This window comes from Lissotriton helveticus, chromosome 3_1 (assembly GCF_964261635.1).
Source record: "Lissotriton helveticus chromosome 3_1, aLisHel1.1, whole genome shotgun sequence".
NCBI classification, from domain to species: Eukaryota; Metazoa; Chordata; class Amphibia; order Caudata; family Salamandridae; genus Lissotriton; species Lissotriton helveticus.
The window spans coordinates 1,025,995,060-1,026,022,885 of NC_136061.1; the positions used below are offsets into that span (position 1 = coordinate 1,025,995,060).

Consider the following 27,826-nt stretch of genomic DNA (forward strand, 5'->3'; position numbering starts at 1 on the left):
GCTGTTTTAAATATTATCTTTTCTTTTCTACAAGAATTGCGTTACAAGCACATGAATAAATCGTTCATGTTGATCTGGGGCGGTGATTTTAATTTATCCCTTTGTAAAAACAATAATAGTAAAAACTGCAGAATCCAGGTCGAGTGCGGGAACAATTTAACACATTTTTCTCACACTAATATTGGTAATCGCATGAGCGAGATCCTGTTCGCAGTGGAGCTGGTTTTGCTAATGAAATGGTAGCTCCATTAGTCCCTTTCTCCCCCACATTTAACGGGAGGGGGCTCTCTAGCACAATTGATTTTATACTTGCTTCTTATAGCATGGAACCCACCATGCGGAAGTTCACCACAATTAATAACGCCATTAGCGATCATTTCCCCAATAGCCTCTCATTATTTTTAGCAACAGTTTTGGTGAAGTCCAATCCATTGAGTCTCCTGAAACAACAAACCCTAAATTTGGACAGACTAAATGTTTTTTCTATAAAATGGGCAAAAATGGATCCAGCCCATATGATGGCTAAATGGTTAAGCAAGCATTGCCTCTACTTGAAACCTGTCTTAACCTTGATACTTCCCATGAAAAAATATTGTCCAGCTATATAAACATCACCAAAATAGTACAAGAAGAACTACGTCAAACACAAACTAAAAAAGGGAACTAAAAAAAGGGTGGTTTAACATAGAGTGCACAAAAGCTTACTCTAGATTAAAAACTGCGCTCCATACATCTAATAGGGACAGAGAAGAGATTATTAGACTTAGAAAGGCCTATAATGCAGCCTTAAAAACCCGAAAGACCGAACTAAGAAATGGCTTATGGGACCAACTCCATAAGAGTTGTTCTATGAACGACAGTGCTAATTTTTGGAGAATAGTTAAATCCCCCTTTTTGTCTGATACGAATGGGTACCCTAAGATAGATGTCGCTGTGGACGATAAAACATGGGTTAAGCATTTTACCAAAATATTCAGTATTGATCCGCATGCAAACTCTGAGCAATCTGAGAAAGATGGGAGGGAAGTATTGTCTACCCATTCACTATATCCGATCGCATTAACTTTCACATACACAGAGGTGATTAGTGTTCTGATGGCCTCCAAATCTGGAAAAGCACCGGGCCCCGATGGGGTCCCGGTGGATTTCTTTAAAGATAATTTGGACTTATGGTCCCCTATTCTTACCAGAGTGCTTGATGCGGCTAGTACTGTAGGCTTAGTTGAATCATGGTCTGTCTCAATTTTAGTACCCATTTTTAAAAAGGGGGATCGACACAGCCCAATGTGCTACCGATCCATTTACCTCTTAGACTCCCTTGGTAAGGTCGCTGGCCGTATTCTTTTGGAACGTCTCCAGGACTGGCCCAATAACCACAATATAATTTCTGATTTGTAGTATGGGTTTCGAGAGGGTTTAGGTACCGTGGAGCAGGCTCTGAATCTTTCTCTTCTATTGGGGAAATACGCTCGAGCAAAAGGGGGGTACCTACATATGGCCTATGTCGATCTGACAGCGGCCTTTGACTGCATCAGTCACACGAAATTGTGGTTGATCCTCTTGGCAATGGGTGTAGATTTATCACTGGTAAACTTTCTCCGCGAGCTCTGTTAGGGCGCATCAGCAAGAGTCAGGTATGGGCCTAGGGGAGAACTCACCGAGCCATTTGGGGTGGAGACCGGGGTCAGGCAAGGTTGTGTCCTGGTCCCCTTCTTATTCACCCTCTATACCAACGGGATAGGAGCAGCAATGTTGGAAGGGAGTCAGGATCTGCCTACCATTGGTTGTCGCCCAATACCGGCGCTCTTATACACCGACGACGCTGTGATTATGTCTAGAACCCCCCTGCAACTCCAGCATGTTTTAGACAAATACCCCAGCTTCATGGCGAGTTTGGATCTGATAGTTAATATAAAGAAAACTTATGTAATGCACACAGGCCCCAGACCAAAAAAGATAAAAGATTTTTATTAAGTCCATTGAGTCTCCTGAAACAACAAACCCTAAATTTGGACAGACTAAATGTTTTTTCTATAAAATGGGCAAAAATGGATCCAGCCCATATGATGGCTAAATGGTTAAGCAAGCATTGCCTCTACTTGAAACCTGTCTTAACCTTGATACTTCCCATGAAAAAATATTGTCCAGCTATATAAACATCACCAAAATAGTACAAGAAGAACTACGTCAAACACAAACTAAAAAAGGGAACTAAAAAAAAGGGTGGTTTAACATAGAGTGCACAAAAGCTTACTCTAGATTAAAAACTGCGCTCCATACATCTAATAGGGACAGAGAAGAGATTATTAGACTTAGAAAGGCCTATAATGCAGCCTTAAAAACCCGAAAGACCGAACTAAGAAATGGCTTATGGGACCAACTCCATAAGAGTTGTTCTATGAACGACAGTGCTAATTTTTGGAGAATAGTTAAATCCCCCTTTTTGTCTGATACGAATGGGTACCCTAAGATAGATGTCGCTGTGGACGATAAAACATGGGTTAAGCATTTTACCAAAATATTCAGTATTGATCCGCATGCAAACTCTGAGCAATCTGAGAAAGATGGGAGGGAAGTATTGTCTACCCATTCACTATATCCGATCGCATTAACTTTCACATACACAGAGGTGATTAGTGTTCTGATGGCCTCCAAATCTGGAAAAGCACCGGGCCCCGATGGGGTCCCGGTGGATTTCTTTAAAGATAATTTGGACTTATGGTCCCCTATTCTTACCAGAGTGCTTGATGCGGCTAGTACTGTAGGCTTAGTTGAATCATGGTCTGTCTCAATTTTAGTACCCATTTTTAAAAAGGGGGATCGACACAGCCCAATGTGCTACCGATCCATATACCTCTTAGAATCCCTTGGTAAGGTCGCTGGCCGTATTCTTTTGGAACGTCTCCAGGACTGGCCCAATAACCACAATATAATTTCTGATTTGTAGTACGGGTTTCGAGAGGGTTTGGGTACCGTGGAGCAGGCTCTGAATCTTTCTCTTCTATTGGGGAAATACGCTCGAGCAAAAGGGGGGTACCTACATATGGCCTATGTCGATCTGACAGCGGCCTTTGACTGCATCAGTCACACGAAATTGTGGTTGATCCTCTTGGCAATGGGTGTAGATTTATCACTGGTAAACTTTCTCCGCGAGCTCTGTTAGGGCGCATCAGCAAGAGTCAGGTATGGGCCTAGGGGAGAACTCACCGAGCCATTTGGGGTGGAGACCGGGGTCAGGCAAGGTTGTGTCCTGGTCCCCTTCTTATTCACCCTCTATACCAACGGGATAGGAGCAGCAATGTTGGAAGGGAGTCAGGATCTGCCTACCATTGGTTGTCGCCCAATACCGGCGCTCTTATACACCGACGACGCTGTGATTATGTCTAGAACCCCCCTGCAACTCCAGCATGTTTTAGACAAATACCCCAGCTTCATGGCGAGTTTGGATCTGATAGTTAATATAAAGAAAACTTATGTAATGCACACAGGCCCCAGACCAAAAAAGATAAAAGATTTTTATTAATAACACCAAGTTAGAGTGTACTACTTCCTATACCTATTTAGGGATTTTAATTGATAATAAGTCCTCATGGACGCAGGCTATAAATGCAAGAAAACGATTATTTCTTAGGGCTACTACTGCTCTCGTAGCATTTGCTCAGAAGATAGGGAAGAGGTCCCCGCCAGAAATTATAAAGATATATCAACCAAATGCGTTAGCGTAGCCAGTTATGGCGCGGGGGTGTGGGGCCATGCCAAAGTGGATGTGTTACAGAAGATTGAGAATTGTTTCTTGAGATACTTACTCGTAGTCCCTCAACGCTCTTCAACATATTGCTGCCACTTAGAGTTAGGGCTGGAATATATATCCAATATTATCAGAATTCAGTGAATCCTTTTATGGCATCGTGTCTGGACATCGGAACAGTGCGAATTGTCACGATGTCTCATTCATTATTGCCTCATGTTGGAAAAGATGCATAAGATTAGTTGGCTAGCCTATGTGAAAAAATTCTTAGTTGATTTAGGCCTAGCGAGATACTTTAACCATCCATTAACTATCTCTGAGATACGGAGGAAAGAATAAAAAAAGTTAAGCTTGTCACATTTAGGGCAGTTACGACTTTCTAGCGAGATTGGAAAAAGTTCAGTGCAGCACACTCTAGCTATCCAGACCGCCTTTACAGTGCAGCCATATTTAATGTACAATCTGAATACCTACGAGAAATTTCTATTGACCAGATTTAGATTTAACATCTTTTTTCGTTTAATAACTTTCCCGCAACAGAATGACTGGTCTAAGAATCTTTCTGCGTGTCCGTGTGACGATGTCTCCTTACAATCCTCAATTCATATAGTGCTATTTTGTAGATTTTACGCAAATCCACAAAGTCGATGGATAGTCCCTATACTAAGATTAATGGGTCTACGATGTTGTTGCCCAGCTTTTCTTGCGCTCCAATTCTTGGAAAATGAAGTGTATGCTAAATCTATAGCCTGTTTTTTGAAACTCTGTGTCAAACATCGCTCAAACCTTGGCTAATTTCTGATGCACCGACATTTTAACTTGAAGTATTTTGTTTTAATTGCTCTTTTTTAATTACTTATTGAATTCGTAATCCACTAATTATATTGATTGTATTTATTTTTTGCATATGTTTTTTATCGCAATGCACTGACCGTATTGACTGTATTTAATTGTTTGCATATGCTTTTTATTTGTACTTTTATGGTTCTCCTACAAAACTAAGGAAACCGAATAAAGGAATTTGATTTGATTTGAATTGATGAACTTGTAATAATTTGCTTTGAATGATAAATAAAATTAGTTCGGAAGTGTTTTCAAAACATAATTTTGTCGTCACATTTTCAAATGAGACACCATTTAATTTGAAATGGATGGTGTTTTTCTGTCGTTTTGTTTACCTTACTCTTGGTCATTCCCCCTCCCAATCATAGACACTCTGCAAACCTCCTCTCCTCACAGTTTCTGCAGACATAGAAGGTGTGATATCAGTTGTACCACTGGTTAGAGACTGTGTATAGTAAATTAAACTTTCTTCCTGTACCCAATGTATCATTTTGAAGGACTTCAGCTGGAAGTTCTGATGTAGGCCTTCTGAATTTAACTGCTTAACTAGGGATTAATATTCTGATGCTAATTTTGTAATCAGTATCTGAGTCTTCATGATATTCCATATTATATCTTATATAAAGCCTTATGTGCTTTTCTGTATTAAACCTTTTAAAATGTACTTCCCGATCTAGAACTACATTTTTGAGTGGTCCAAGTCACTAATACATCAAATCCAATTATACTGTGCTAAATTGATGGGGCCAAGGAAAGAGAGTGGTGTCTCTAATTGCTAGATCAACCAAAGTCGAGGTGCAGAGCTGCCACGGAAAACCTGGAGTGATTGCAAATATTGGCGTTCACCTGATTATTGCAGTTAGGTGCCCACAAAGGCATGAGCCAAACCTTGCTATGGCCCCCCCAGTCCACTGCCAAATTTCATGACGCCACTGCACTGCCCCAGGTGACCCTGCATTTATCGCTCCACCAACTTGGCACTCAGGTCAGTGAATGCCAGCTGCCTCCTGGGGCGCTATTCACATGCAGTTTTGCACTCTGTGACTGAAGTCCTCCCAGATGTTCCTGTCAATCTCTAACCAGCCAACACCCATGCCATAGATGACCGTCGGGGCACAGGCAAGTTCACAATTCACTGTGGCTTGGACACCACAGATTCCATTTGGCGAGCCATTGGCACCAGTGTTGCCATTTGCTGCCACACTTGACTGTGGTCCTCTGGTTTTTCAGACAATGTCTATTCATCCTTCATGAAAATGCCATTCAACGGGCCTTCCATGTTTGGGGACAAGGCAGACTCTTCCCTCGAGCGGGTTGAGGAGTGCAGGGCTACAGCATGCCGACTGGGTTTATCTGCCCAATCTCGCCAGCCACATCAGCCCTAACATTACTTTCATTGCTTCTGCTGAGGTAGCCCATACCTCAGCCAGTCCAACCACATCACATCGCTCGCACCTACCACCAATGACCCCAGTGATTGACTGAGGACCATCTTTCTGTTTTGCGGCAGAAAGCGCAAGACCGATTAGCCGAAGGGGCTATCAAGAGGAAGCCCATGCCTGAAGTACAATGTGATTGTTATTCCAACTACTTTCTGATGCCAAAAAAGGACAGAAGCCTTCTTCTGATTGTAGACATATGCCCTCTCAACACCCCCCAAAGGAAAAATTCAGGATCCTTGCTCTGGCTCATGTCTTGTCTGCCCTAAACCCTGGAGAAGGGATTTTGGTTTTGGACCTGCAGGACGCCTGTTGTCAGATAATTGTCCTACAGGCCATTACACTACATGTGTTTTATGGTGGGACTGCAACATTTTGCATTTGCTATACTCCCCTCTAGTCTCACCAGTGTCTCTCATGTGTTCACAAAAGTAGTGGCAGCACATCTTCAGAAGTAAGAGGGGGCAGTCTTCCGCTTTCTCTACTACTGGCCATTGAAGGTAGGCTTCCCCCAGGCAGTCGTCATTCACCTCCAAGGGAGTCTGTAGTATTCAGGCTATGATCCTGATCTTTCAACCTCGGGCTGAGGTTGCAGTGAGGTCGACTCTGATGCTTCTGGGACTGATGACCTCCAGCATCCTACTCGTTGAGCATGCTAGGTGGCATATGAGTTATCTGCAGTCTGAGCTGAAGTCTCAGTGGGTAACCTCTAGGACCATTTTCATATTACAGAGGTGACTGTGAAGGATCTGCAGTTGTGGACCTTGATTACATCAATGGCAGATCCCTCTCCCTTCCCCATCCAGAGCCCACAGTGATGCCTGATGCATTGCTTCTGGGTTTGGATGACCATCTGGAAGAAGTGGAGATCAGAGGCCTCTTGTCTCCAGCAAGGTTCTGGCTACACATCAATATTCTGGAGCTGAGGGCCATCCAGTTGGTGTTGTTAAAAGCCTTCCTTCCATCCATCTAGGGGAGGCATTTATAGGTTTCCTGGTCAACATCACCACAATGAGGTACTGCCAGAAACAGGGTGGGGTAAGGTGATTGACCATGTACCAGAAGGCCTTGCATCTCTGGAAATGGCTGGACCACCAAGAAATCTTCCTGGTGGTGAATGACCTGGCAGGATCATTTAATTCCAGGGCAAATAAGCTCAGCTATCGGCACCTAGCAGATCATGAGGGGAAATTGCACCCAGAGTTCATCAAGGTCTCCTCCGGGAATAAAAAGAACAATGGCTCAATCTGTTTGCCACCACCAAGAGCGTCCACTGTCAGTACTTCTGTGTGTTATAGTTTCCAAATCATCTTTCATTCGTTAATACGTTCAGCCTTAAGTAGAACAATGGACTCCTGTATGCCTTTCCGGTAATACCACTGCTGCCCAAAGATCTCCGGAAGATCAGGACCAACTAGGCCTAAGTCATCCTAGTGTCTCCAGATTGGGGATAGAGAATATGGTATCCAGAATTCCTGGTCTTGAGCATCTGTTTTCTGCTCAGGCTGCCCCTCCGGAAGGACCTGCTATTGCAGCAATAGGGTGGATTCTGCACATGGGCCTTGGCAGTCTCCACCTTCATGCTTTGGAGATTAAGCGGTAGCAGCTGAGCCCCTTCAACCTTCCTCCGAGGTGATTGATGTCATTTTGGCAGTCAGGCATCCCTTAACAAAAACTGTATGCGTCTGTTGTTGGGACAAATTTGTGGCTTGGTGCAGTACTCAGCAGCTAGATCCCCTCCAGGCAAAGTTGTCTGATGTTTTAATATTTGTTTTATCCCTAGCTCTGCAATGCTTTGCTCTGTGCACAACTAAAATTACCTTTCTCCTCGTTAAGCATTTTTGTGGTTGCCAGATCAATTCAGCAGTCATTGTTTGAGTCTGCAGTTGTTATGCACTTTTTTTTTACATTTGTTTCCTCCCTCTCCCTTTGTAATGCCACAGTGGGACCTTAAATTGGTCTTTACGTTACTGATGTGCACTCTGTTCGAGCCACTTCACAGTTGCACCTTGTAGCTTTTCACCCTCTAGACAGTGTTCCAAATTGCTATAACTTCAGTACGGCATTTGAGTGATCTTCAGGCTGTTTGTGCCAATCCGTCGTACATCACCTTGATTACAGACAAGCTGGTTTTGTGGACACAGTGTCTTTCTTACCTAAAGTTATGATGCATTTCCTTCTTGGTTAAAAATCACCTTGCAGACCTTCTGTGATCTGCCTTACCCCTCTAAGGAGGAGGAGGAGAGACACCATTGTTTGGACTACATCAGAGCGCTGAGAGTTTACATCAATTGTATGAAATAACACCGGGTGGATGATTAGCTGTTTGTGGGGTTTTCTGGAGCAAAAAAAGGCAAGTCAGTACAGAAGACAACCATCTCCGGCTAGATTGTAGGCTGCATTAAGGTCTGCTACATAGTGGCTGGAAAGCAGCCTCTGGAAGGACTGTTTGCTCATCCTACCAAGGCAAAGCTGCTAACACTGCTTTGGCACATGAGTCCCTGGCCTGGACATTTGCCATGTGGCTACATGGGTGCCCCTCCATACGTTCAGTGAGGTTTTTCGTGGGGGAATTTTATCGACTTGGTCTTGTAGGACTTTCTGGTTTGAATTCATCCACAGACCCGTCTCCAAATAGGTACTCTTTTGGTATCTATTCAAAAGGTGAGAAATCTGCGGCTAGAATTCTCTATCAGACGATCAAGTTACTCGCCTTCTGTGATGGTCTTTCTATTAGAGACTCTATCAAGCTATCGAGCTCTATCAGATGTCTCACCAACCCTACCATCCTCCCCTTTCTGTGGTTGCCCCCTATCAATTAATACAATCCCAAGTTTAGGAACTTGCACACTGGTTATACCAATTTGCTTTTGGGGCTCAGCGCTTGGGGCGCAGACACTCTCCAAAGGAGCTGATGTCAGCGTGCAGTAGTGGTGCCTACATAAGCTCCACATATCATTTCCAGAGAAGAACAGAGTCAAAGCGGAGCCGCACAGTGTCACCTACCAGCTTGCAGAAGTACTGCTGAAAAGTTTCAGTATTCAGTCTGATGCCTGGGGAATATGCAAAAGGTGATGAATCTGCAGCCAGATAAAGTCTCTACAAGAAATAAGGATACAACAGGTAAGTAACTTGTTCATTAGTTAGGGTGGATAATAGTTCAACAGAAGTAATAATGTTACTATTCTTGTTAGGTACAGGAAAGGTTTCAGTAATTTACACCTGAGCTCTAGCTCTGCTAGCTATGGCCCACAGCAGACAACCTTAACTGAAAAAAAATGTTTAAAGCATTTAGAAGCAGCAAAACAGTTAAAGAGTCAAAAATCCCACTCCAAAGTATAAACACGAGAATACTTCAATAAACAGAATGACAAACATAAAATAAGGGGATCTTGAACTATGAATTTTTAATGCTTTAAATAAAAATAGCACTAACAAGGATCAAATGCCAGGTGCGGTCACTTGGTTGCACTTCATCAGGACCCAGGCATGCTTTAAGGCTGACCGGCAATTGAGTGCGGGTCAGATATAGAAACCAGGTTCATTATGGTTAGAAATTTTACTTGCTGCCTTAGGGTCTGATGTAGATTTTGGCAGATGAGTTACTCCGTCACAATGGTGAACGATTACCTGTCCACAGAAATATAAATCCCATTGTATCCTATGGGATTTTTATTTCGCAGAAAGGAATATCCGTCACCATTGTGACAGAGTAACCCGCCCGCTGAGATCTTAATCAGGCCCTTAGTCTCTAACATGGAAATCAAAAATTCTCTGTGGGGCAAGGTAGCAGGTTGTAGCCGGACGGACTCCATGATGCTGGATAGCCATTGAACTAAGTCCCAGAGAAGCTGTTGACTTTTAGCGGGAAAGGTTCACCCAGTGAATATTTCTGAGTCAGACTCAATCACTTTTTTGGAGCTTGGATTCCTCCAGTGGTGCATGGCTGCCAACAGTAGACAAGCAGAGCTCCATGAGGCCACATACCCTCTCTCTGATGTCCCGTTGAAACAGATTTGGTGCTGCAGAAAAGCTCAGAGTGGCGGTAATGTGAATCTAAGGCCCAGCAGTATCGCATCTTTGTCAGAAAGACGGCGGTCTTTGGAGTTAAAAAGTTTCTGTTTTTTCAGGATGCTAGGAGTACACTTTGACAAAGTTAATGGTCCCAGCAGCTTGGGAACAGCACATAGGGGGCAGGAATTACTACAGCGGAAGCCACCAGCAGGGTCCCGAGCAGATCCAGTTGGAACTAGTCAGCTGGGTTCTTCAGGAAAAGGGCATCTAGCAGCTTGCTGTGTCCCTTAGCTTAACAGGAGATCAGACTACTGACCATTGGAGTCCGCTTCTAAGCCCTAGGTACAAGTCGGAGCATGTCCAGCCTTTTAAGTCTCCTCACAAGTCTCAAAAGCAGGCATAGTACTTGTTTCTTCCACAGGTCCAGTAGTGTTCTGAAGTGGCTACCCAGGGGTGCCACACTAATGCCTGGCACTAACCTAGTAACCAATAGTGAAAAAGATCCCAGGAGTAACTCTATCTACTTTACAGTATTTCCTGTGTGCCCCACTCTACCTAAAATAAAGATGGCAGACCCTTTATTCCTTGTGCAGAGCTACTGTGCCTACCCTGGAGGTATGACCTGGGAAATCAGTAACCCCTCCTCTGTGGTCACTTCAAACGAGTTCTAAAGGGAGCTCCTGTTCCACAGGTATTGATGCCTTCCTGACGAGGTGAACAAAGAGACCCCTGCCCATGTGTCAGCTAACGTTCATATTCGCCTAGGATAATAATAATAGCATAATAATATTAATAATAATAATAATAGTTTATTAGTCAATGAAACCCATAAACATTATCTGACATGCATTCATATTTGCCTATGACAGGGTAGGCCTCTTTGAGTTAATCAGTTTCCTGAGCACAGCCCAGATGGTCATGTTGCCAGAAGAACAGAACACCTTCCCTCATTCAAGACCTTTGTCGCAGCTCTGGGAGAAAATGTACTCCTCTTCAAGGTGGCTTTTCAGCTGCCAGGTAACAATTGGACCTCATGCAAATGAGCTTTTACAGGCTTTATGAAGGGAAGTGGTCACTTTCCAAAAATCAATTTTCCAAAACAGGTATTACAAATCCAACTTCAGCAGTGAACTGGGCTTGCAATAAATATTAAAAAATGTCCAAAAATGAATATTGTAGCTGTATCTTAATCGGAGATAATATAATTATATTTAATATTGTATGTTAGTGCTTCCCTTTAAAACATTTACCCACCTATATTGAAAGTAGCTTTTGGAGCCTTTTCACTGTAAGGAAACGTTTAACATTAAACTTTTACATGTCTTACTTCTAATTAACATACATTCTGTCTAAATGGCATTAAGGCCTACTTAAGAGTGCCTTAGTTATATTTAGAAGAGGGTTTACACCTGACGAAAGGAGTTATATTGACAGGTTGAATTTGACGTTTTAAAATTGCACAAATATTTTACAGTAGTAGGTTTGCAGCTATGTTTGCACTCTTCCTGTAGCGGTTGGCACAATGCATGACAATTTACTTACAGGCCCATGGTACACTTTGTACCATGTGCAAGCGGCCTATAGGTAAGTTAAATATGCCAATTAGGAGTATAGTACATTTTGTTTTAGCGGTCAGAAGAACATATATCCCGGGGCCTGGTTAGCATATAATCCCACTGCACATAGTCAAAAAAACGGCAACATCAGTCAAAAAAACATGAGGGTGATTATGTAAAAAGAGGCATTTTCTGACACTGGGCATGTTGAGGTTTATTCCAATGGATATGGGACTAGTTTAGGAAGGTTCTTCATTTCCTGTCCACATTTACATCATAGTTTTTCCTCGGTTGCATGGGATTTTTTAGAAACTGGCTCTGCTCAGTTCGGTGTCGACTGCTTCCTAGTTACCATATTTCCTGTTATATTGCAGTAGGATTATGACTTTCATGATGTTCTGCTGCACCGTTAACAGCTTTTGAAAGAATATTTCAAAAAACGAAAATGGATATTTTTACGTCCAACAAAAATAAATGGTGCCCAAGCTCTACATGTCAGGGGCATTGAAGTGGCCCTGTGAGATCTTACTTTATCACACCATTTTGGCTCGTGGCTGCAAGAGGTTTTTGAAACAGCAGTAAAAAATCTGTTTGCTCTGAAAACTGGGCTTACTTCTCTGTAAAAGAGCACATAAGTTTAATAAGCAGGTTGGCCTACACCGCTGCTGTGAGTAAGGAAGATTGGAGCAGGGTGGTGGCGTATGTAGCAATGAATTTCGGGAATATAACGTTTAATATAATAATTGCATTTAAGTATCTCCATTAGGTATATCATGCCCTGGCTGGGTGGTGTAAAATACATATGAAACACATTCAGGGCGCTGTTCTTGCTGCCATGCAGAATAGGCCAGTTTCATGCACATGTTGTGGGAGTTCCTAGTACTTTGGTTGTTTTTGGGGGGGGCACTAGAGGTCAGAGGCATTACAGACAAGGCGCAGTTTCAATGTTTGCGCCGGGAGAAAGCTTTAAAAGGTGCGCCTGGCGCAAACAGTGAAAATGCACTGCATTATAGTGAACGCACTGCCCCCAGGCCAGCTGCAAACTCGCATTTACAGGAGCTCCGTGTTTTAATAGTGCAGGTGGCAACCCGCCTGCACTTCGAAGGGGGATTAGAGATCCCCTTGCAGGCGGGTGAAGTCGGTGACTGCACCCGCCTGCAAGGGGATGTCTTTGGGTCCATGGGACCCCTTTTCCCCTGTCATAGGGCTGCTCTCAGGGCACGCACTCACAGTGTGTCAACTTCTATGTGCCCCCTGAGAGCTTCTTTGCCTCTGCACCGTGTCTGTAATACGGGATGGGCGCAGAGGCAAAGGGATTCCGTCATTTGCATGGGCCATGTCCCCTTACAAAAGAGGGAACGCCTTTTGAAGGTAGCGCTGACGCTTTAAGTGAGCCATCAATATTACAGAAGAGGCCTCACAAGTGTCTGCGGCCCTTTCTGTAATACCAAGTGCGGGGGGGGGGGGGGGGGTGCGCGCAAATGCCCTTTGTGCTCCCGGGGCACTTGCCATAGTATGGCCCATGGAGGCTTGCTGATTGGACTTGCTTGGACAATCAAAAAAAAAAACAAGGCCTGAAAGCCTATTCATGGACCTGCCACTTCTATTGGAAAAGGATTAAGTTGCTATGAGGTGAATGTTGTCACATGCTCTGCTTTTCCCTGCACTCAACTTGGTGGAGATGTTCACAAATTGGCTGAAGCCAAGATAGCATAAACCTGGACTCATTACTAACAGGGTTTACAGATGGTCGACTGTAAAGGGATGTATTCAGAAACCGTTGTAAAGGACAGCTCCACTCCCTCAACGGAAGAACAAATCATGCAAGCAACAGAATAGTTAAATAGCACAGTTTATACAAGAACCCTACACAAGCATGGTATATGCACTTTACCTACAGTGAGGCTGTCACCGATTAGAGCTACAATGATAAGAATTGTACATTTGAAGAAACTTTGTACCTTGCCGGTTCAGGTAATTGTTAGCCTATCTGTGCAAGTAGTAGCAGGAGCAATGTAACAAATTGTGACATGTTATGATATAGTGAAATTGTATTAAGTGTATATGCACTACATATGTTGAAAAATTCAATAACAACTGTTTTTTTTCAACTAAAAAATGAAGCGGATCTATTTTTTTTAAATACAATATCCTATGATGCAGCGTTCAATGTCATTGTTTTGTCATACAGCAATTAGGGCAATACCAAGCAACATGCACAAGTGTACTTTACCTGGCCTTGAAATAATATCTTCTCTCTACTTCTCTGCTCAATTTAGGTAACACAGTTAGAAGAGCTGTTAGCTGTGAGACACTCAGTTTTTATAGTTGGAAATGCCGGAACAGGCAAGAGCAAGGTATAGTATCTGATACTGCATGTACTTCATTTCATAAAAAATGTGCACTGAATTTGACTATTCCATTTGCCAGGTGTCCATTAACAGCCACCTTCTGTTTTGATTGAAGGAACTTGAGATCATTCTAGGTCTTCTGTTGTTTTGTATTCTAATGTAACACGTCTGCCCGCACTAAAGGATGACACAGTAAAAATATTGACTTGGAAAGCCCCCTCACTTGCTTTTTTTTTTTTTAATTGCTTTTTCAACAATACAAAAAAAAACACAAACAGAGTGAATCATACAGACCATTACACTACAGCGTTCATCAATCCAGTTTGTTCAGCAGATTAGCCTTATAAAAAAAACCTCATACATTACATTATATGTCAATTATTGAGAGATTAAATTTGGCTTAGTTCATATCATTGATTAGATGGGTGAGCATCCAGGTAATTAGTGAGATATTGCCAATAGTTCTTGGGTCGGGATTTCGCAGGTAGTTCTTCTTCGTATGTGAGTAAGGTATCTCGACAGTAGGCCATGTCACACAACCAGTCCTTTCGAGTAGGGACATTTTTACGTTCCCAACACAATGAGACCCTTCTTTTGGCCAACAGTAGGGCAATTAGACAAAATGTACGTTTCTGAGCACGCACATTCTCCAATATGCCCAACAAGCAAGTACGGATAGAGCAGATAATATCCGTCTCTAGCATTTCTGACAGCACCAATGCCACATCCTCCCAATAAGCTTGTAATTGTAAACAATCCCACGCTAAATGTATGAAATCCGCGTTATCAGCCCTGCATCTTTTACAGTTTGCCTCAGTACGTAATCTATATTTAAACAATCTCAGAGGTGTATAATACGTTTTGATGCAAATACTTGAAATGTAGTATTCGAAGATTGCCATTAGGAGTGAGCATTGGTGTAACTGCACAAGCCTCTGTCCATTCATCATCCGTGAGTGGATTGTCAAGGACTGCATCCCATCCCACACGCGCCTTGTCAGCTGTCATTCGCATCTCGTTCTGTGCTGTTCGGAGAAGATATGATTAATTGTAAGGTATCTAATTGCTGTGGTTCCTAAGGAAAACTGGTGTAAAGTGTTTTAATTGCCCCTTGTAATCTGTGATAGGTGAACTGAAACAACAGTGTTTGGTTTTTGATAAATGACAGGTCTTGCGCCATCTTAAACATCCCGTTACAATAAAGGTCTCCCATTGTGTTTATTCCCACTTGCTGTAAGAGGTGCATTCCCACCTCTTAATTCATGACGGAAATCTTAGGATGGTGGTGTAATGGTAATGCGGGGGCATATAAAGGTGTTTTTTCCGCCAGTTGATACAGTTTTTTCCATGCCTTAATTGTGGTGTCAATCGTGTTAATATCTTGCGCATGGAGTGGAGGTCGATTGTGGGTTATAATAGCGGATAAAGGAATAGGTACAGCATCACCCTCTTCCACCGCTGTGTGGGTCAGGTATGGTATCGGGTGATACCAATATGTAGCGTATTGCGCTTGAGCACAAAGATAATAGAGAAGAAAGTCCGGTACACCCATTCCACCTTTGGCGTACGGCAGTGTTAATGTACGCAGTCCCACCCGTGCTTGTTTGCCTGCCCATATCAGTCTTAGTACGATCGTTGTGATTCGTTTGAAAACTTCAGCTGGAGGTTGTATAGGGATGTTGTTAAAAAGATAAAGGAGTTTAGGGAGAACTACCATTTTAACAATGGCGATCCTATCTGCAAACGAGAGTGGTAATTGTATCCATTTGGTAATTTTGTCATCTAATGACGTCAACACCTTTCCGTAATTTGTTCGAACGACCAATTGTGGATCTCTGTGAAACCATACTCCTAAGTACCGTATGGGATCTTCCTGCCATTCAAAAGGGAATTCCGTACTATGAGGTAATGTGGTGTCCGTCAGTGGGAGAATGGAGGACTTTGTCCAATTTATCTGAAGTCCAGAATGTCGCCCAAATTTAATATATTCATGTAGGAGAGGGTCCAAATTTTGTTCGGGGTCACGTACGTAAAGTGGCATATCATCCGCATATAGCGAGATGTGCAATGGTCTGCTGGGGAAGTGTAATGCTGAATAATTGTGATGTTGACGAATCTTACACGCCAGCGGTTCCAGGGCCAGGGCAAAAATTAAGGGAGATAACGGACATCCCTGTCTCGTTCCTCGTTCTATGTTTATCGGGTTTGAAATATAACCATTGATTTGAATGCGCGCTGTGGGGCGTGTATATAGCAGTTGAATCCATTGTATAAACATGGGGGGAACCCCATTCTGTTTAATATTGTGATTAAGTAAGGCCATTCAATAGAGTCGAATGCCTTAGCGGCATCAAGCATTACCGCCACTGCCTTGGTTGTGGGTGTCAAGTAATGAGAGAGCGCAAAAAGTGTTCCCGTGTTATGTGTAGTAGCTCTAGTTGGTATAAAACCCGATTGGTCCAGTAGGACCAGATTAGTCATAAGGGGTTGTAATCTACATGCCAATAGTTTCGCAAAAATTTTGGAGTCGACGTTTATTAAGGACAAGGGACTGTAGGAATCGCATTGCTCTGGGTCCTTATCAGGTTTCAATAGGGCGATCATCATTGCTTCCCGTACTGTAGGCGGTAATTCTGATTTGTCAAACGCATCTCCGGACATTTCAACCAAGTGAGGGGCAATGAGATCCGCATATGTTTTATAAAATTCCCCTGTAAACCCGTCTGGTCCCGGTGCCTTGCCATTAGGTAATGATTTGATAATCACAGTCCCCTCTTCCACTGTGACCGGTTGAGCCAGGTATGCCCTCTGTGCATCAGAGACCCACGCTATGGCAACATCTTCTAAATATTCAAAATTTTCTGCAGATGTTGCCGTGGGTCTCGTCCGGTATAGTGTGCTGTACGTAGTGACAAATCCCTGCAATATGGCCTGAGTATCCTCACTTTTACTACCATCTTCATTCTGAATTCGTAACACAGTTGGAGACTTACGACCCTCAAATATTTTAGCCGCCAATACTCTCCCAGCTCTTCCCCCCTCTCCAAAATCTCTGGCTCTGGGACATTTATGAACATATTTAAGTTCGTCCTCTGCAAAAGTTTGATGCTCCGCTAATACCTGTCTTATTTCCCCCAGACTTGCCTGGTCCATAGTCTTTTCATATTGGCGTTCAAGGGTGTGGAGTTTCGTTTCGCATCGTGTCAACTGCGTGCGAATATCTTTGAGAATTTCCGCAGTTGTGCTGATACATACTCCTCTCAAGGTAGCTTTAAAGGCTTCCCAGAGCAGAGAAGGATCTTGTCTGGTGGGTGTGTTATCGTGAAAGTACTCAGTTATCGCCTTGGCAATGGTGTCTGCATAGACTGAGTTAGTGAGGGCTTTAGCATTGAATCTCCATCTGTATGGTGGTGGTAGATAATACGGTATTTGGAGAGACAGTAATATAGGGTTGTGGTCGGAGAGGGTTTTAGGCATGTGTTTGATTTTCACAGTCCACAGCAAAGTGTTGTTTGATCCTAACCAATAATCAATACGCATCCAACTGCCGAATGCCGCAGATGAATGCGTGGCCTCCCTGTAATCTGGGTGTTTCGCCCTCCATATATCATGCAATGTCTGATCAGCCATAATGTCCTGCACCTTGGATCGTGCTTTTTTATGTGGTTCCATAGTGGGTCCCGACCTGTCCAGGATGTCATGTAGTGTAAGGTTTAAGTCCCCTCCCCAAATCACGGTATGGTCAGGTGTGTGGTACAAATGTTTCCATACCTCTTGATAGAAATCTGGTGCATCTACATTAGATCCATAGGTGTTATCAATGGTGACCTTCTGCCCCCTGAGTTTTCCTGTTAAAACAATATATCTACCTTGGTCATCTACTACCAGATTTTCTTTCCGAAAGTCCACCCCTTTTTTCACCAATATAGACACCCCCCTCGAGTATGAAGAATATGTGGAGTGTTATATAGCTTCAGCCCATCTATTCCCAATTTTGCACTTTGCAGCGGCAGCTATGTGAGTTTCTTGTAATAGGACTATATCTATCTGCCATCTATCAAAGCATGCAAACACCTGTCTAACCTTCTTGGGGTTTGCAAAGCCCCGTATGTTCAATGTTAATAAATTTAAATGCGTCCTTCCCGCGCTTTCCTTTGCCTTAGCCATCAGTTATTATTGACATTGTATCTCGTGATGCCCCGCCTAACTTTATCTCTCTCGCATTCACAATAAACCGATTCATTGCATGAGTTCTTCCCATATCAACATAATTCCAGTGGATTTCAGCAACGCATCTCAAGTGATCTGGTCTCACGTTCCAAACTAACCCCCCGGCCCAACACCCCCCTCCCACTTCAGCAACCCAATTTTGCCAAAGCCATCCCCCATTAGTAACGGGTGTAACCATCAAACACATCATGGGGAGCTCCCACGTGGAGGTCCGCTGGGGACACACTACACCATCCAACTAAATGGATGTGGACGGATCAGTATGATCTATGCGGAGCATTTCTCCCTGAGCAATATAATAGTAAAGAGAACAGAAAACAATACAGAGTTAACTTTTGTATCATACATGCCGGTAGCAACTGCACAGCAATCAGGACATCTTTTAACCAGATAACAAATAGCTAAGTCCCTTAGAGTATTTAGCAGCAGATGCTCTGCAATGTGGCATTAAGTGACCCTGATTTATGTAGCAGTACAGGCATGTCTATGTAGTTAATCTGACAATTGAGCATGTTTCTGGTTGTCTCTAGTCCTTAGTGATCCAAGCTGTGCAGCCATGTTATTGTCTATAAGGGTCGCTCAATGCCGGGTGCAATTTATTCGGCCCATCAGATCACTGTCATGTGTCCTCGTTAAGCATCTAATCACTGGCCTACTCCAAAGATCTAATCTATAGCATGGCATTTACATCTGCATAGCTCTACTGTTCATTGGGCCATATTGCTGCACACTTACCAACCAGAATGTCTCAGCTGTGTAGTCTGCTAAAATCGTAAAATTCAATCAATGCAGTTAAGTCCCAGTGTCTTACCCATCTCTACACTTGGGCATCTGTCGACTGTGCTCATCAGTCAGAGTCGTTCTGCGTAGAGGTACGTAGCTTTTCTTTGGTTTTACTCGTAATCTTCTTGAGGAAGTCGTGAGCTGCTTTGGGCGTGGGGCAAATCGTTGGTTTCCCTTCCCACATAATCTTGAGGCGCGCTGGATATAACATGGTGTATTCAATCTGCAGAGCTCACAGCTTCGTTTTGACATTAGTGAACTCTTTCCGGGCCTGTTGCACTGCCATGGTATAATCTGGATAGAATTCTATTTGATTTCCCTGATACGTGATTCGTTGCTTTTCACGGGCCATCCGCAATATATTATCACGGTCCCGATAATTCAAGACTCGAGCTACAATTGGTCTGGGGGTTGCTCCCGGGGGATGTTTGGGCGCTAAAGATCTATGTGGACGTTCGATTATAAAAATGTCTCCATGCGGCCTGTGTGGTTGATTCCGGCACACCTGCTATACGTTCATTATTCCGCCTTGACCTTGCTTCCAAATCACCTGCCTTATTTCTGATCACTTTAAGCACTTTCTCCATATTCGTGCATTTGTCAGTACTGACGTGCGCTTCATCCTCAACCGCCGAAATGAGGGTTTCAGCCGCGTCCAGCCTTTCCCCCTGTTTGTCCCTTTTGGCCGCCATGCTGTCGACTCTGCTAGTTAGATGATCAAGTTTGCCATTTATATCCTGCAAGTTTGTCTGTATGGCCTTCAGTATTACTTCCATGCCGCTCGTCGATGTCATCTCACTTTCCGTTTCCGTGTCCGAATACGACGCGCCATTGCGATTTGGTCGTTTCGCTTCAAATGTCAGTTTTTGCTGCTGTTTTTCCGGCTTGCCCATTGTCGTTTTTTGTCCCTTTTTCTTTTCCCCGTCCAGTGTTAGAAGGTCGCTTTCACCAGCTCTGAACGTTGTCGCGCAGTATGATGATCATCTACTTGCTGGATTTTCCGGTTGCACAATCTCAGATGCAGCGTGTACCTTCTGTGTGTGCCTCGTGTACTGGGCTGTGGCGCAAGGTGTCGATCATGTAACAATGTCTGCTATCTCCATGGTAGTCCTTCCGTGTAATTACAGTAGACTTGTGGCCTCTCCATTTCGCAGTGCGCACCCTAACCCACGCAATGGATCTCCACGGTCTCTACAGTGCACCATCAGCCAGCCAGGGATTCAGAAGAATATCGGCCTCTCGCTGCCTACCTTTTATGGTCCGTACCTTTATTCTCCGTGAGCATATTACCCTCTTGTCATCTGGGACAACTTCATTGGAATATAGGCGCCTTGTGCAATTCGTGGTCTGCTGTAGCGTTCGACACCGCCATTTATCATCCTGCTGCTGCCAGTGAATATTGTAATGCACCTGTCGCCATTTTAAACTGCAGTTCAGTTTCTTTGCATATAGGTGCTGCCGGTCCCGTCTGTACGCGCCTCAGCAGTTCATGTGACTACATTTCACACCGCGTATTTTATTCATGCATTTTGTCGTGTGAAATATGCTGCGAGTATGCACCCAGTTTACGTTGTCGCCGGGTATGCAGCCCACCATCCGCTTCACTATATTGACCCTCTGTGTATCCTGGCGGCCGCCTTTTTATATCTGTGTGCGCGCTATTCTCGTAATAAACTGACGTTCTTTCCCCGCGTTGTATTTGTGTCCCTGCACCATTCTACCGGCTTATTATCATGATCTGGGTTGATTTTGTGGCAGAGGGTGTTCGGGGAACCCACACTTAACACTTGGAGTGCCGCTGTACCTTAGTAAAGCAACTGCTGCACTGCCGAGTCCCGGTCGCCATTTTAGCTGCGCTTCATTTCAGTGGCCGTCACAACTCTCGGATCATTTTCAGTTCTTTCGCAGATGCCTCATCTGCCGCTTTTCCTTCCACGGGTGCCTGCCACCTTCCGATGGCTTTTTCTGTCTCTTGTACTCGGTACAATGCCCGCTATGCGTTGGAATTCATATTTTCCTGTGACCCGTCCGGCGGAGCTGACGTCTTAGGCAGCCATCCCGTTGTGCACCCCCTAGCGCCCCCGCCCCCTCACTTGCTTATGAGTTTCAGCAACATTTCACACTTTCACTTATCCCCCAACTAGCTTACCCGTCGCGCGTTGCTGCGATCTCCGAAGAAAGGAAATTCAAGGAAACTCGTTATGATAACATTCAATTTACATTGTGTCATTTTTATTGAAACTTATTCATTTTAATATGGAAAACATTTCAAAGTGTCGTTTTAATTCTATTTATTTATTCGAGTGCTTGTGGATACACAATTTTTGTTTTTTCCGTGTGGTGCGTACATCAGTATTCGAAAGATTATAAGGGCCCTGGGGGGCCGATATTTAAAAAAAATTTATGCCAGAAACCTTCGCGGGCGTGTACTTAACAACTTCCCAAAGTTTCCTGGTGATCAGATGAATGCTGTTTTAATTCTATTTATTTATTCGAGTGCTTGTGGATACACAATTTTTTGTTTTTCCGTCTTGTGCGTAAATCAGTATTCGAAAGATTATGAGGGCCCTGGGGGGCCAATATTTAAAGATTGTTTATGCCAGAAACCTTTGCGGGAGTGTACTCAATAACTTCCCAAAGTTTCATGGCGATCGGATGAATGGTGTTTTAATTCTATTTATTTATTCGAGTGCTTGTGGATACACGATTTGTTGATTTTCCGTCTGGTGCGTACATCAGTATTCGAAAGATTATGAGGGCCCTGGGGGGCTGATATTTAAAAAAATGTTATACCAGAAACCTTCGTGGGAGTGTACTCAACAACTTCCGAAAGTTTCATGGCGATCGGATGAATGGTGTAGTAATGCATAAAGGACAAACAGAGAGACAGACAGAGAGACAGACAGACAGATAGACAGACATTTGTTTTTATATATATAGATTGACAATTTGTATATTTATTATTGTCTCTGCATATGTTATGTTTAAATTTTTATAATGTGATTTGTGTAACTGTCTGCAATGATTACAGTTATGTGATTATTTTTACTTTTTTCATAATTGTACAGTCATAAACACTGTATGTATGCAATGCCTAAAGTTTTCTGATAATTTTTTCTACCATTTGTTTTTACTTACTTAGATATTGTGCTTTGTGCTGATAGTGTTATTTCCTGTCTTGATTTAGATCTGTGTGATTCCCTTTCCACACCTGTGAGTAGCCATGAATGGTGTATGAATTGCTCCTTTGGCTGGGGTATATTTGAGCATATTTGGTCTGTAGCACTACTAGACTAAACGTGGTTGCAACATTTGTGAACTGTACCTTACTTACACTACCTTGCCACTTCAGCATTTTCACTATAGATGTAGAACTCTCATTACCTGCAAATCTTAGAGACTGCAGGTCAGTGGCTCCACACACAAACTTTGATGATTCAAAATAATTAGGCTATAGTGGCTGGGCAACAACGCACACTCAAGTTGGGTCAATATTTGTCTGTATCAGAATCTAGGTGCTTCAGGAGGAGGGAGAGCCACCCAATCTCCAACACATCAGAAGAAGAGCAAATTCTTCTCATTGTACACATTTTTACAAAAGCTCGAAGCACTCAAAATTATAAACACTATTGTAAAATACAGTAAGCAATGTCCAATGTCTTTTTATTCAGACGTATTTCCTCATTTTTATCCACTTTTCTTATTTATGGACTTTCGAACAAATGAAGACATTTATGACATGACCTATGGTGTTGTCGAACAAATGAAGACATTTATGTACAGATGAAAATAAGAAAACTGGATAAAAATGAGAAAATATGTTTGAATAAAAAGACATTGGACATTGATTACTGTATTTTATAATAGTGTTTATGATTTTGAGTGCTTGGAGCTTTTGTAAAAACTTTGATGATTGTCAGGAGGGAGAAGACAAACTCCCACAGAAAATTGTGGGTTAGCCTACAGCAGCGGTTGTTAAACTGTGGTCTGGGAACCCCGGGGACTCTGAAACACTTACCAGGGGGTTCGCATAAGCTTAGAATGTAAAAACATATAATAGTTAAGAGATTAATAAATTGTATATACATAAATATTTTTGATGAATCCTTGTTTTCTCACTTTGTAAATTGTTTTGTGGTTCAAATCATCAAAGTTGCTTAGCTTGGACCCCTGGGTTCCAATAACGATTCAATGGGGGTCCCCAGATTCTAATAATACTGATTGGTGGTCCCCCACTATGCACTCCCAGTCAAAAACAACGCACATAAGAGATAGAACCAGAGTAGACATAGATTAACACCTATATCTTTGTGAATTGAATTTAAGAGTATGTGAAGTAGTAGCGTATGCCCAGACGTCAGTCTCTTGTTTGCTATGCCACTGGATTCAGTTTAGTGATGAGGGCTGATACCCCGATCCCAGTCCCAGGATGCTTGTTTTCCGGTCCATGGAGGACCTGGTCTGGCAGTTCGGCTGGGCTGTTCCCATGGGGAGCAGGGTGAAGACTGATTTGCATATGGCTGGTTCCAAACTGGGGTGGCATGGTGAGCAAAAAACAATGGATTTAACCCAGATCAATGACTGGGGGTGAATGTTTGATAATGATCAGCGTTCAATCTATCATCTTTTTGTGTTGCTATAGTTGCCCTGTGTGGTAAGGGTATTCCCAAACGTGCGTCCCCTGCTCGCCAGGCCACTGGATTCAAGCTAGATAGAAATACAAAACAATATATTGTGTGGGAACAAATTATGGGGAATTTCTGTAAAGAGAAAATGAATTAATCCCTACTTTTGGATACCTTAGTCTCTACAAAATTTCCTTACACAGTTATGTATTTCTATTCAGAAATATTTCGACCCTACAGAATGGAGGAGTCTGACTAAATCTTATTATATACAAGAAAACCTGATGCACACGTTTAGCCTTAACTATTCCCTCTAGTGTGTATTGGACTACCTCCAACACGGATTGATTATGAGTTTTTGTTCAGCAACCAATTGTATAAAGAGTGGGTAGGAAGGAATTATGAATCTGTAATGTAATTGTTTGTGTATTTGTTTTGCTTTTCAAAGATGTGTTTCTAAAAATGATAAATACTTTTTTAATATCCTGGTTTGGATTTGGTTTGTGAGTTTATATTTGTGTAAAGACATTTTTGGAGACTAAGGTATCCAAAAGTATGGATTAATTCATTTTCTCTGTACAGGAATTCCCCATAATGTGTACCCACACATCATATTGTGGCCTTGCAGTTTGGGCTGGACTGTTCCAATGGGGAGCAGGGTCAAAACTGATTTACTTATAGCTGGGTCCAAACTGGGGTGGCATGTTAGCAAAAAAATGATGTATTTAACCCAGATCTGTCTGTGACTGTGCCCTATGTTTGAATGGTATGTGCAGACATTGGTCCTGTGCTCTCTATGCCACTGCATTCAAGCGAGCCTGGCTGATGAGGGGTGATACCCCGAAACAGGTCTCATGATTCTTGTTTTTGGAACTAGGAAGGACCTGGCCTGGCAGTTAAGGCTGGACTGTTTCCATGGAAGCAGGATCAAGACTGATTTGTATGTGGGTAGCTCCAAACTGGGTGGCATGGTAAGCAAAACAATTATGAATTATACCCAGATCTGTGACGGGCTGAATGTTTGACAATGTTCAGCATTCCATCCATCATCTTTTTGTGTTGCTGTGGAACCTGCCTGAGCTGGCCAACTGGCAGCAGGAAGGGGATTCTATCAGGGAGGAGTTCTGCAGGGTGCACATGGAGGGCTGCACTTTTGAGGGCCTATAGCCGCAGGCTGAGGCCCAGACAGCTGGTGACACTTTTGGCGACCGCCTGATCCATTGGGAGAATGGTCTCTTGTATAGCAAGCCTCAGGTTCCTGTGTCTCGGGTAACATGTATGTTGGTGGTACCCCAGTGCTACAGGGCCTTCCTACTTCAGCTGACTCACGATGCATCCGTGGCAGGTCATCTAGGGTAGGACAAGACCTTTGACAAGCTTGTCACCCACTTTTATTGGCACCAGCTGAGGAGGGCCTCAGATGCTTTCTGCAAGTCATGCCCTACCTTCCAGGCCAGTGGCAAGTCAGGAGGGAAGCAAAAGGCTCCACTGCAACCTTTTCCTGTCATTGGCTCGCCCTTTAAAATGGTGGGAATTTACATTATTGGGCATCTGGACCCCAAGGCAGCCTTCTTTGTTTGGTAAAGGAAGAGTGGTAGTCAGCTCCCAGGAAGCCCCCCCCCAGGATGTGGTTAGCTACATGCTGGCACTCCATACCCTGATGAAGCTCTTCTGGAAGAAAGCTAAGAAAAATCTAGAAGTCAGCCAGGAGGTCATGAAACAATGGTACGACCAGAAGGCCACTACGGTCGAGTTTTCAGCCTGGACAAAAAGTGTCAGTGATAGAGCCTGTGGAGCCGAGGACCCTACAAGACTGTTGGTCTGGGCCGTAGGAGGTGAAAGAGCAGAAGAGTGAGGTCACCTATCTTGTGGATCTCAAAACTACCAGGAACCCTTTAATGGTGTTGCACGTCAATTGCCTCAAAGTCCACTTTGTTCTATCTGACTTAACCATTCTCCTGGTCACAAATGATGGAGTGGAGGTGGAGAATTAACCTGTTCCCGAGCACCTTTCTCAGAAATTAGGAGGATCAGTCAGTGGAGAGTGTTAACCTCTCTCCTACGCTGACCCTAGAAAAACAGAGAAACTGCAGCCAGTTTTTGGGCCAGCTTGCCTCCTTATTCTCCCTTACCACAGGACTCACTACATGATGCACCCATAATATTGACTTAGGCAGCAGCACAACTGCGAAAAGTAACATTTACAGGTTGTCTGATAAGATCCAGCATCAAGGTGAAGGTCTCCAAATTAGCCCTCAAACAGCCCTTGGGCCAGTCCAGTAGTGTGAGTCCTCAAAGCTGCCCCTCCAGGTGCCACCCCAGAATTTAGGTACTGTGTGGATTACCGGGCCTCAGTGCAGTCACACTTCACGAGTTCAGACAGACCACAGGTCCCTCAAATGACTAATGCAACTGAGGGGTGAGAATCCCAAACAGTTGAGGTGGTCCATCTCCCTACAGGGAACGGACTTTACTGTGAAACACCATTTTGGAACAGACCATGCCAATGCTAATGGCCTCTCCAGGTTCTTCCACTTTAATGAAGAGAACTCCCAAGGTCTTTGGTAGATCTCCCCATTTTCAGCATGCTTTTCCCCTAACTATTTGCCTTCAAACCTCCTTTTCGTCTGACTTCGTTTTTGCTGGCCATAGGAAACTGCACACTTTACCACTGCTAACCAGTGCTAAAGTGCTTGCGCTCTCTCCATAAAACATGCTAGACTGGCTTATACATAATTGGCATATTTAATTTACGTGTAAGTCCCAGACACCCCTAGGGGTGACAGTATTGCACTCTATAAATGCTGTTTGATTGATTGATTGTAAAGTGGCACTACCTGTGCCCAGGGCCTGAAAATTAAATGCTTGTAGTGGGCCTGTAGCACTGACTGTGCCATCCACTTACGTAGCACTTTAAACATGTCTCAGTTCTGGCATTGAGGCCAGTGTGTGTGCAGTTTTAAACTTTCATTTCGACCTGCACACTAAACCTTTTGCCAGGCCCAAACCTTTCTTTTAAGTTCATGTAAGTCACCCCTAGGGACAGTCCAGAGGGCAGGGTGCAATGTTTATAAAAAGTGGGACACATACATTTATGTTTTATATGTCCTGGTAGTGAAAACATCTTACATTAGTTTTTCACTTCTGCAAGGCCCACCTCTCCCATGGGATAACATTGGAGTTACTTTATTACATTTCCTAAGCATCTTTCCAAATGGAACAGGTAGACGGTTCATGTTTGGTGTTTGGAATTGTAATGAAAAAACCTAAATTAAGTTATAGGCGGATTATAAATTGCAATGTTGAAAACGTGACTTTTAAAATTTGCCATTTTCTTGCCTTAGCAATTTTTTGCCTGCAGCCTGTCTCTGGATCACATTACGGGGTGTAGGTCACAGTTTGGCTTTGTATATTCCTCCTAAATAGACACACACAATGGGGAGCTTAGGTGTGACTTGACGGACTATCACTGGCAGGATGGGAGGGAGGAGCTGGACCTAGCCCCACTTACAATTAAATGGGCTGTGTCATATCTCCAGGCAAAGGTGCTGCAGTCAGTCTGGAGCCAGATCCAGGAAGACAGGGCACCTGTGCTCTTCAAAGACATGTCCCTAAAAACTTTTCCACACTTTTAAGCACAATCGGGCATTAATACTGGACCGCAGACACCAACTCTTCAGTATACTTCTGGACCTTTGGATGCTCTACAAACACAAGGAGATGATAGACGGGGTGCAGACGCTTTTCAGACACTCACCCCCAGTCACAGATCTGGGTTGAATCCATCATCATTCTTTAGCTCACTTCGCCACCTCAGTTCAGATCCAGCTATATGAAAATCAGTCTTGACCCTGTGCCTCATGGGAACAGTCCAGCTCAAACTGTAAAGTCAGGTCTTCCCTGAACCAGAAACAAGCATCCTAGTGATTACTCTGCCAGGAAGAATAGCTAGTGTGCTCCTAAAGAATGGCCACTTTGCTGGACTGCTGCTCTGAAGGACTGCTGCCCTGCTGTGCTGACCTGCTGCCCTATTACATGGTTGAGAAAGACTGGACCTGCATCTCTTGAACCCAAAACCCAGACTGACTACTTGGGCTAGTAGGCTTGCCCCCAGATCTGAAGCCTCAGGGAGATAACAGGCTTCCAAAAACCTTGCATTTGCACCTACCATCTGTGAGTCTACCCTGCCAAGTGGTGCCCCACCAGTCCTGGACTCTTGTAAGTGGGCTGAAGGTGC

General features: G+C 43.6%; 1 protein-coding gene across 1 annotated transcript in view; it reads left to right on the forward strand.

Annotated features, from left to right (window-relative positions):
* Nucleotides 1–27,826, forward strand: part of LOC144824202 (dynein axonemal heavy chain 11-like) — a 3,356,387-nt gene that overhangs the window by 1,774,354 nt on the left and 1,554,207 nt on the right. Inside the window, exon 50 of the mRNA XM_078683354.1 lies at nucleotides 13,880–13,957. Coding sequence (XP_078539480.1) covers nucleotides 13,880–13,957 — 78 coding nt within the window. The remainder of the gene's footprint in view (nucleotides 1–13,879; nucleotides 13,958–27,826) is intronic.